The sequence below is a fragment of the Temnothorax americanus genome, unplaced genomic scaffold (genome assembly GCF_048541705.1).
Source record: "Temnothorax americanus isolate GAGA-0224 unplaced genomic scaffold, ASM4854170v1 Scaffold55, whole genome shotgun sequence".
NCBI classification, from domain to species: Eukaryota; Metazoa; Arthropoda; class Insecta; order Hymenoptera; family Formicidae; genus Temnothorax; species Temnothorax americanus.
In genome coordinates, this window is record NW_027509705.1 from 1039561 (window position 1) to 1051470 (window position 11910).

At 39.3% G+C, this 11910-nt stretch overlaps 1 protein-coding gene and 2 long non-coding RNA genes across 3 annotated transcripts; 2 read left to right on the forward strand and 1 right to left on the reverse strand.

The window, feature by feature from the left end:
* The first annotated feature begins 1765 nt into the window (after positions 1-1765).
* Positions 1766-2833, forward strand: LOC143904650 (uncharacterized). Its single transcript, XM_077419465.1, has one exon. It carries the CDS (start codon positions 1766-1768, stop codon positions 2831-2833), a length of 1068 nt encoding a protein of 355 aa, XP_077275591.1.
* Positions 2834-3247: 414 nt separating this feature from the next.
* LOC143904626 (uncharacterized) lies at positions 3248-3889 on the reverse strand. Its single transcript, XR_013258995.1, has 2 exons — positions 3670-3889; positions 3248-3567 (listed from the first exon to the last, which is right to left on the reverse strand). It is a non-coding gene; the product is annotated as an uncharacterized LOC143904626 (long non-coding RNA).
* Positions 3890-8632: 4743 nt separating this feature from the next.
* LOC143904615 (uncharacterized) lies at positions 8633-10630 on the forward strand. The gene is made up of 2 exons (XR_013258982.1): positions 8633-8843; positions 9197-10630. It is a non-coding gene; the product is annotated as an uncharacterized LOC143904615 (long non-coding RNA).
* The last annotated feature ends 1280 nt before the right edge of the window (positions 10631-11910 follow it).

Below are 11910 nucleotides of genomic sequence, written 5' to 3' on the forward strand. Positions count from 1 at the left end.
CAGATCTACCCCGGGAGCTCCGAGGAGGGAGCGGGGCGGGGGGGGGACTCGCGGCCGAGGGGTCTGCCGGGGGGGGGGACTCGTTGGTGAGGGGGGGCGTAGGGGGGAAGGACGACTGATTGGTGAGGGGGAGCGGGGGGGGGTCGGCGAGCGTGTCGGGACATGTTTATTAAATATTAATAAACATATCTCGTATTGACAAGGGGTACCGCCGAGGGGGAGGGGTAGGTGTCCACTTCTACGCCGAGGGTGGTCCGCGGGGGAAGGGGTGTCGTCACTTTATCGGCGCGGGGGTATTACAAAGGCGCCGTTTGGCTGCTGGAATTTTATCGGCGAATATAAACAAAACAGCGAGTTAGACACTTGACTCTGCAATGATCTCACCCTTCTAGAACATGCGAGATGCCATTCGGTTACGGCGTCTCACTACAAAAGCGAGCGTCGATGGCCTGACGACGGTTTGAAGATAAAATAGCCGAGGTAAACAATTGATAAAATTTGTCACCGATGACGATTTAACCGTTGCGGAGTCCTCTTCATGTTTTTTTCTAGAAAGAGCCGCTGCCGATTACGATTTAACCGTCGCGGAGGTATTCGGTTATGGCGCGGCATATTACAAAAAGCGAGCGCCGATATCCGGCTGCTGGAATGTATAAACAAAATATGTCTAACGATAATTATACGAACGCATAGCATCCGTTGTCGCCAGGATGATTATGGATCCACATCTTGTGGATCAGTCTTCGGCTAGTTTTTGCGACGCGAACGTTCATATTCGAGGGTGAAGTTTTTTGTGTCAAGTATTCAATACAGAAGAATATTTTTCACGATAAAGGAGATGACAATAATTCTGATATGGATCGCGAGTTAACGGACGACAGTGACTACTTCAGTGATGAAAACAACAATCATGAAGAAGTCATCGATAGAATAGTGCTAAATTTACGTGTAGTGCCCGATTTGCATGAAGTGATAAAAAAACAGTATCGCGAGTGGGACATTATATAACGTGCGCAACATGGAACGGATAATTGAAAAGAACGAATTGAAAAGAAAAAGTGATCTTAACGAGTATGTAACCTCTTTAGGCTATGATCACTATTTAATAAACGATATCGCCGATGCTTTGAAGAATAATGTGCGAGACAAAAGACTGAGGGATGTGCGACGAATATCACCGGTACAGTTTCTTCGCGATCGCGAACTAGGTATACGCGGAACCAGTGAACGCTTCGCTAGACAAGGAATCGTTATCGAAACCAAGTCTCCTTATGACTGGAACGTGAGACAAAAAGTGTATCAACGGCTGCTGGACGAGTGCGTTAGCGAGGAAGAAAGAGGTGCTGATGTGCCATATTACTTTAAACCGCGCTATTGGGACTATCACTTTTGGGCGATTGAAATTTTTCGGAAGATCGAGAATGGTGGTTGTGAAGCACTGTACATTAAGATTCATACAGGTATTGGGAAGTACGTTGAATTATTGGTGATGAACAATTCGGCACATATGTATATGTACCATGACCTCAATAATCCTAATCATCTATTGATGCTTCAAAGAACCTTCAAACGTGACCGTGATGATATTGATAATTGGGAGCTTAATCATTTTAATACCCCCTACTTTTTTCCTTATCCGTTTATGTCTGCGCACTAAGTCGTTCAATATTGCAAACGATATTGTTCAGCGTGCAATCGAGTCACGTGCAAGTGCTCCATCGAAGAATGTGACGTAATTTAAAAAAAAGACAGTTAAAAAAAAAACATGAAACATCTCGATAAAACGGAACGCGACCTGGTGGAAGGATTAAACCAAATCGCTACCTTGGACGAATATCTCGCATGGGAACAGCGATGCGAGAAGTTTATTGAGCAGCTCGAAGAAGACTGTCGTTCCAAACGTCCGCGGGTCTCAGACGGCTCTCAGACTGTCGGAAACAGGTCATCTTTAGTGGCAAGAATCGCGCGACTCGATGATGCGAAGACTCTATTACAGAGACGGTTCGTACATATCGGTGGTGAGCACGCGGCGGGCAGTAGTAGCGGTAACAAAAACGCGGAAAGATTCGTTTGGCGAGAGATCGATGCCGCGTTCGAATGGCGTGTATTGACCGGTGCGGTGATAAATATCAATTACATCGAACCGCGAAAATTTCTCGAAAACGCCGAAGTCATCGTGCTCGATCGTGTGCGGAACGTCATGCAAAGACACGCAAGTGTAAAGATAAACACCGTGTTCAACGGCGAGTTTGTGACGGGTGACAAACGTGCGAACAAAAATGTCAGCACGGGAAACCGTGAACTCTTTCGTGCGTCCGATCTGCGCGAGTGGTACGAGCTACACGTTATTGAGCCTACTTTATCGCGTCTCGAAGAGTTTCAGGAACGCGATAGCGGATGGGCGTTGTCGCGTATACTCAATTTAATAGTGAACGTGAACAAATACAATCCTTTGCGCGCGGGATGTTACATCAATTTACCGCAAAAAATTAAATCGAAAAAAGCGGTGATCAACGTGCAATCGATGGACAATGCGTGCTTCGCGTGGTCAGTGGTGGCTGCTTTACATCCAGCCGAAAGACATTCAGAACGGGAATCCTCGTACCCTGATTACAAAAATATATTAAATTTACAAGGCATTGAGTTTCCAATGACTTTGAAACAGATTAAAAAGTTCGAACGACTCAACGATATATCCATCAATGTGTATACCATCGAGGGAGAGAAGACGCCAACCGTTCTCCCGATACGGCTCACCGACCTGAAGAGAGAAAAGTACGTCAATTTGCTGTACGTGCAGGACCCGCGAGACGATGTGGTACATTTCGCGTAGATAAAGAACCTATCGCGTCTCATTAGCTTGCAATTGAGCAGGCACAATGGTCGGAAATACTTTTGCGATCGGTGAGTACCTATACTCTCTCTTTTCGCGATTCGGGCCTGCTTCACAACGTCACTCGTGCGCCTTTCTGAACGGTCGATCCGAGAGCTATCACGCTGCTGAACATATCCGTTAGCTTGTGGGCCGATTTTCACTCCCATGGTTTCCAAGATCTTCAGGATAGATTTGAATCCTTCGTTAAAGATTGTGGCAGCGAGAAACGTGGCGATTTCAACCACTTTTGGCCCAGAATGGAGGTGCTTCGGAGCAAAAATTCTACAGCCTTCATAACCGACTCCCAACAAACGCATTACGAAAACTAAGCGACGATTTATTTCGTAAGCTCGACCGATTTTTGGGCATAAATTTATTTCTTTTTCTTTCTCACACTTGCACGCCATAGAAATTTTAAAGCCCAATCCTCGTATATCACGTTGATGGAAATTCACTGTACTTTTGCACTCTTTACAAATAACAGCCGAAGAAATGGTTGAAAATACACTCATAAAATTCAAAATACAATACAAAACAGTCTGTTCAACGTTCACTTCTAAATGTTTATTTTGACGAAGTTTCTTCGCTGACGCCGATGTAAACGACTTGTCTTGCTCAAAAGTGTGTCGGTTGCCTGCGAATTTTCGCTTTTTAGATCGATCGTAACGAGCCGGGGCGTCTCTACTTCCTTTCTTAAACATTTTGGAAATTATTTTCAAAAAATCAGCTACGTGCGACTCACAAAAGAAAATACAGTACACGCTTCGCAACTGCCACAGCAAAACTGAACTAACCGACGCTTCACGGCGTCTCAGTCAATATTCGAAAACATCTGCTTGGCTTTCGGAGCAGCCCGGCGCGCGCTCTGTATACCTGCTCCGTTCCAGGGCCGTAACTTGTGAACCACTTCGAATATCGAAAAATCCTTTGGCACACATTTTCTACACATGTTGTAGATGTGATTTATGAAAAAAAAAAAAATATATTTTTTCGACCCGAGAAGGTAGAGGACGGCCTTAATAAAATTATAAAAAAAAAATTTTAATATAAAAATTAAAAAAATGTGTTTTTCTTTTTTTTGCAGCTGTTTACATTATTTTAGATCGAACAAGCAATTGGAAGCCCACGGAGTAGACTGCCGAGAGATAAACAACTGTGCCATCCGACTACCGAGCGAGGACGACAAGTGGCTGAGATTCAAGAATCACAGCAGGAAGGAACGAGTTCCGTTCGTCGTGTACGCCAACCTGGAATGTACCCTCGAGAAGACGGATGCGGATCCGACAACGTCCACATACACGTCTCAACATCATCGGGTATTTAGCATAAGATATTACGTGCGGTGCTCGTACGACGACTTGTTATCCGCGTATCGGTTTCGTCGCGATAAGGATTGCGTCGCGTGGTTCGCCGAGGAACTAAGACGTTTAGCACACGACGTAAAGAACATCATGTCCGATAATATACCCATGGCGGATTTTACGCGAGACGAGTGGAAAAAATTTAACAGCGCAACGCACTGTCACGTGTGCAAAAAACCGTTTGAGCCAGACGACGTGCGCGTACGCGATCACTGTCACTTGACCGGTCGTTATAGAGGTCCCGCGCATTCCAGCTGTAATCTAAATTACACAGATTCGCATTACATTCCAATAATTTTTCATAATTTATCGGGTTACGACGCGCATTTTATTATCAAGGAAATAGCTACAGTCTACGAAGGACGCGTAGACTTACTTCCAATCACGAAGGAAAAATACATTTCATTTACGAAAAACGTCAAAAGCACTGAAGATAAAAACTACCAAAATTGCATCAAATTAAGATTCATCGACTCGTACAAATTTCTTAGCACGAGTCTCGAAAAATTAGCATCCTTCCTCGATAAGGATAAGTTAAAAATTATACGTTCAAAATTTTCCGCGTTATCCGACCAAGATTTCGAATTATTGACGCGAAAAGGTGTCTTTCCGTACGAGTACATTGACTGCGTCGAAAAGTTGGAGGATGCGTGTTTACTATTGCGCGACTCGTTTTACAGTTCATTGACAGGCGACACCGTATCCGAGAGCGATTACGCGCACGCCGTCAACGTCTGGCAGCGGTTCTCCATTCGAACGCTCGGTGACTACAGCGATCTGTATCTAAAGATCGATGTCTTGCTGTTGGCCGATATCTTTGAAAATTTTCGCGATAGCTGCGTCGCAAGTTATGGATCCGGCGTATTATTACACTCTACCGGGGTTTACGTAGGACGCTATGTTGAAGCATACGGGTATCAATTTCGAACTGCTCACGGACATTGACATGGTCATGTTCATCGAACGCGGTATACGCGGTGGTCTGAGTCAATGTTCCGGCAGATACGCGCTGGCCAATAACAGGTACATGCAATCTAACGATACATCGAAATCATTGTCATACCTGATGTATTTCGACGTAAACAACTTGTACGGCTGGGCAATGTGTCAACCATTGCCTTATGCAGACTTTCGATGGGTCGAAGACGTCTCGAATTTTGAGTTTAGCGCGATCGCTTTGGATTCGCCCACGGGTTGCATTCTCGAAGTTGATCTAGAGTATCCGCAGAATAAACACGACGCGCACGCTGACCTACCGTTCTGTCCGACGCGCGATAAACCACCCAGCAAACGGCAGGACAAACTTCTCGCCACGCTGTACGATAAGAAGCGTTGTCATACACTACCGCAACCTACAGCAATGCACGCGCCACGGTCTTCGCGTCACAAAAATTCATCGCGTATTGCAATTCGCTCAATCTCCATGGCTTTGCAATTACATCGAACTCAATACAAAATTTAGAACACTGGTCAAAAACGATTTCGAGGAAAATCTGTATAAATTGATGAACAACGCGGTTTTCGGGAAAACGATGGAGAACGTTCGAAATCACGTCGATGTAAAATTAGTGACAAAGTGGAACGGTAGATACGGCGCGGAGGCACTGATCTCGAAACCAAATTTTCACAGCAGGAGCGTTTTTTCAGAAAATCTGATAGCCGTCGAACTGCGAAAACTCGAGAACACGATAATCCTCGAGTAGATAGGTTACGAGATTGGTACGCTGCACTTTAACGATCTTAAACACCTCGGTGGTCCAAATCGGTGTGTAGCCCTTCTCGAAAATTGTTTTGTATTTGCTAACGCGCACCGAGTCACCCACTTTGAATTTTGCCGGACCCGCGATCTTTATCGCGCTGTACACCGTAGCCAAGAGTCTTTCGGCTTTCGCGGGGGTAACGTCGATGGGTCGCATGCCGATGGTTCGATGCTTGCGCGCGTTGTAATCCGACACGAGTCGCGGCAACGCGTCGACCCACTTGTAATTTCCGTTGAGCGTAAACATCTTCCACATGTTGTTCTTTAACGTACGATTGAATCGCTCGACGACCGACGCCTTCAACACCGAATACGTGGAATAATGATTGATGTCGTGTTTTCTCACGAGACGTTGCACGTCGGTGCACAGTGGGCCAAAACGGCAATCTAGCTGGACAAAAGTAGTAATTTTGTTTTCATCGTTAAACAAATGTTCTCAAGTGTTCTAAAATAGAAAGTAAACATATACAAAGTATATCAGTTTAATTTGATAACATTTAATATACAGGGTGTTCGTTAAAAACCATCCACGAACTACATAGCGCTATTCCTTATCAAAGTCGTAATCTTTAATTAGGTAAAAACTTAACAAACGTTTTGGCCTGCCATTTTTAAACTATTCTCATTATGTGTCAGTGTGTTAAATTAAGCAAATTACATATATCAAAAAATTATAATTATAACAGCAGTACATGTATTGATCGCAATATAATTTTCAAATTAAAACAAATAATAAAATAATAAAAAATTATAAAATAATAAAATACAATGCAATTGTAGTTCGCCAGCACGATAATAAAACTAAGACGTATGAATCGGCCTAACTGGCAATAAATAATTTATCATCGTGACGATTCGACCATTTGTTTTGGTCCGATTAATCGTCAAGACGTTTATAATCTTTGATACTTATATATATAAGCATCTCATTTTTAAATAATTTAAATTAAATTAAATTAATAATTTTAATCGCAATAAATTTAATAATTTAATTTAATTTAAATTATTTAAAAAATGAGATGTTTATATATATAAGTATCAAAGATTATAAACGTGCGTCTTGACGATTAATCGGACCAAAACCAATGGTCGAATCGTCACGATGATAAATTATTTATTGCCAGTTAGGCCGATTCATACGTCTTAGTTTTAATAAAATACAAAATAAAAAATAATTAATCGAAAACTACAAATAAACAAAAACAAATTAAAATACTAAATAATTTTATTTTAGTATTAAACTGAAATAAACTAAAATAATAAAATTAAAAATAATAAATCAAAATAATAAAAATCTTTCAGTTAACAAATAAAATAAAAATTAAAATCTTAATTACTACTGTTACTTTCATTAAAGTATTCACTATCGCAACTATCGCACGATTCTGTATCAGCTTCCGAAACATTTAAATTAAATTCTGGTTCTTTTAAAAGTTTCAACACAGCTTCGTCTAAATATCCAGATTTTCGTGGTGGATGATGTCTATTTGATGAAATTACTGGATCCGATGAAATAAGTAGTATATGAATTAAATCCTCCATAGTTTTATCTCGAGATATTTTTCGAGTATGTCCTTCTCTATATCGTCTGCAATCTTTATTACGTGCTTCTTGTACTTCTTCGGACAGCATGCCAATCGGAAGAATAGCGTTTTTAATTATATCTGCCCCATGAATTAAAATTTTGTGCACACTGGGTGGCATATAAAACCATGGATATAATTTGACGTATAATTCTGCTGTTTCTCGAGTATATATTCCAAACGCTTCAGGATTTACTGCGTATCCACTAGACATTGTTCTTAAAATTACTGAGAATCGTAATATAAGTTCTTCATCAATTCCAGTAATTTCAGCGGCTAAATCTGGTTTTTCAAAAAAACGACGTGATGTATTGCCATCATTGGTAGTACCAGCTGAAGGTTTTGGTATGTCTACTAACAGACCCATTTCAGAATATAAACGATCTTGAATTTGTTTTTTACGCAGTTCTACCTCCTTTTTTTCATTTCCTCTAACTTGCCATTTTTTAATATCTAAACGATAAGCAATGTGCAAGAGACATTCAAAACACCGAATCCAAGCATGCAAAGTCGGCAATCCAAAACTGAACGTTGTAATATTAACATTAACTACTGATGCTTTCTCAATATCGTTCATCATTTTTGGAGTAGCTCCGCAAACATAACATTTTTGTGACGATACATTTGTTAATGCATTACAGATTTTCCCATCTACCATTGTCAGCAATAATACAGATTCTATTGCGAATTCTTTTTCTTCAATTTTAATAATAGTTGGAACAAGTGACTGAAGTTGTTCTTCAATAATTGCTATTTCTTGTTTTATTAACTCAGTCGATTCTTTTTTAAAAATTAATTTAATTGGTCGACAGTATTTTGTTGATCTTGGTCGTGGGTTATTCCATAAAATTAATTTTGCATTTTCTCCTTCGGCAAATAATTGTAGCGGCACTAAAGATATTATAAATAAGTTCTCATCAACTTTTTGTTCTGCAACTGAGGAATATTTTTGCTTGTAAATGCTATGACCTGAGCTACCGTCACATCCCCATTTAAATAATATTTTTATTGATTGAAGCGTTTGACATTGTAAAAGAACCTCTTGTTGTACGTCGTTCACGGAAAGGTTGCAACACTTTTTTTTGGATGGGTTTTGGAACGCACGAATATTTAGAGACTGCGAGCCACTGCGTCTAGGGAGTCGCCGTGACGGGCCGTGACCAGCAGTGAGCTGTAAGTGAGAGGTTAAGACAGCTGTCAAAAGAGCACATACAGGGTGTGTATACACAGCAAAAGACATCTTACAGCGTAACATCTGATAACAGGTAGGAACAAGACATCTTAAATAACGTATACTTTTTACGATATTTTAATTTAAATAAATAAATAAATAAATAAATAAATAAATAAATAAATAATTAAATAAATAAATAAGTCTATTTGAATTAAAATATTTAAATTAAAAAATAGAGTAATTAGATAGAGTAATTAGACATAATATGAGCTAAACGATTTGTTATATATTTCTATGCGTTGTAGAATTTTGCCAAAAAGGACTTGAATAAGAGAAAATTTTATTTTGCAATAAATATTCTAATATATTTATAATTATAAGTCAGATATATGATTTGCTTTACAAAGATGCAGACTGTAGTAACCATCATATATATTCTTGCAGATAATATAAAGAAACGAGGAACTGTCTCCTTGCGCAAACGTATATAGCACACTCTTCTGCGTGTTGACAAGTGGATGAGCATGAGTGGATACATCTATTTATGGCTTCCGTGAACCATTTCCAAGGAAAGTCCCACGACCACCTGCAGGTTGAACGATAAATAAATATATCATTCAGAATAAAACACGAAAATTCGTTAGCCTAACTGGCAATAATTTTAATATTAATACAACAACGTTTCGACCTCTACTTTGGGTCCTTATCAAGTTATAAGTTATTTAGCAATGATTGAATTGCGCGTCAGGTTTTGAATCTAATGTTCGCTATGTGTTATACTTCCTGACCATATAGTTTAACGATGATAATAAGATTCAAAACCTGACGCGCAATTCAATCATTGCTAAATAACTTATAATTTGATAAGGACCCAAAGTAGAGGTCGAAACGTTGTTGTATTAATATTAAAATTATTGCCAGTTAGGCCGACAAATTTTCGTGTTTTATTATTTTATCACTGGCGAACAATTATTTTATGGATTATTCAGAATTTTTTTCTAACGAACAATTGTCCAAGGCGAATAGATTCGCAGAAACTTATTTCAATCAAAATCCAAACACTTTGTCAAGCATTATAAAGCTGATAGAAAAGCGTAAAAATAATCTTAAAGAGGCCGTATTTATTTTTACAAACCGATTTGGGAAAATGAAAGAGACCAATTGATCTGATCAATCAAAAATATCAAATGTGACGCAAGATATATAATTATCTGCATAATTTTTCAAATAATATTATTTTTATTTATTATTACCGTTTTGTAAATAATATTTTATTCAGTTTTAATTATTTCTAATACGTCTTAATATTTTTCGAGTTCAACGAGTTCTGAGCTGAGCGTTGAATAGCGGCCGAAGAGGACGACCACGACGGCTCGCGCCGCCACGGAAGCCTGCTCGCAGCAAGGAAGATCCGCGGGAGGCCAAGGCACGGGACCGAGCTTAGATCCCCGAGACTGGCGCAAGAACGCCGATCGGTTCACCTCGCCCAGGCCTGGCACGTGAAATAATGGCGTTGCTTTTTAATATTTAGTATTTTATTAATAGACTGGAAGTTACTGATAAAATTATCTACGACATATTACTGTTGTGTAATTAACAAATTATTTATATAGTATTATAGATTTGATGTTGTTTAATATCCTTCGTAAAATATCGTTTATAAACGCACTAAAGGTACGGTTTATTACATTTGATAGAGCGAATAAATTTTTTAAATTGAATATATAATAATACTTTTTGTAGACATTATGTAATAGTATTAATTGCTAATAGAATACTTAAATTTCAATATAAATTTGTATTATAATCGTTGATAGACTTTGAAGAAAAGACATGAAATAATAGCGTCGTTTTGTAATAAAAAGCTATATTTCTAAACAGTAGTTATTATTATCTGTAGAATAAACATTGTATTTTCTGTTGAATCTTCAAAATTTAATATTGTTCGACAATCATCTGCATTCTCCGACTCTACTACACAACTAAATATCTCTTCCAATCTTCTTGAACGCCGGAAAATTAAATACAGTATCCAAAGTATTAAATCCAATTATAATATCGATATCCTTTTGTTGCTGTAATCGAATTTCCTGCGACTGGCGAACAATGTTCGGTGGCGGACTGCGAATTGTTGAACTTCTTGCCGTTTGTGTGCAAGCATTGTCAGGCCACCTTCTGCAAAGAGCATTTCAATATGATATCGCACGAGTGTTTAAAAACGGAGACCGCAAAATTCGTTGTAGGACAATCGGCAAGCTTCCTGTGCTCTAAGGAATCTTGCAAGGATGCGTCGATGATCGAAATGCCTTGTATCAAGTGTAAGCGGCATTTTTGCGTGGCGCACTGGCATCACGGAGCTGAGTGAAACGAAGAAGACACAGAAACTGAAGAAATGGCAGATACCAAAGAAACAATTTGCAGAAGCGAAAGCTATAGTAGATTAACAAATCGCGGACAGAGGAAACCCAAATATACAACACTGGCAAATAAAATACTATTACATGTTATATATAAAACAGAAAATATATGTTTTAACGGAAAACGTAAGCATAGATGTGTATTATACAAAGAGTGACCGCAAAAATAGCCTTTTTTTTACCCTTGAATTTAGATTTCTATTTACAAGTACTAAATGATAGTCTATAATGAGTCATGAATCCTCAGAAAGTTTTAGATTTAGCTGGCTTTTTATTTTCAAGATATGGAGGGTCAAAGTTGTTGATTTCACCAACTTCACAGGCCCACAAAAAGAGAAAAGTTGTTTACGCCATGGACTAGACCATGGTATTTCCATGTATTTTTGCCTGCTGAAACCGAATATGACCTCAGTTTTGCCCCTACACGTCAGGATTTTTTTCTACAGCCAAAAACAAGGTATTTTGCCCCTACAAAACACCTTGTTTTTGGTTGTAGAAAAAAATCAAATTCTTACACATCTGAAAGATTAAAAAGTGAATCTCCAAAGCTCGAGTCGCTTGTCCGGTCTGTAAATGAAGACACTGTCGATCGGCATCGACCTGGAGGGATTCACCTCAACCCATCGCCACTGTGTAATACGTGAAGAAGCCCAGCTTCCACGAGGGTAATGAAGATGATGAAGAGAGGCGGTGGGCAGCAGGCAGCATGCGCAGTGATCGGCAGTGATATTAAACTTTTAT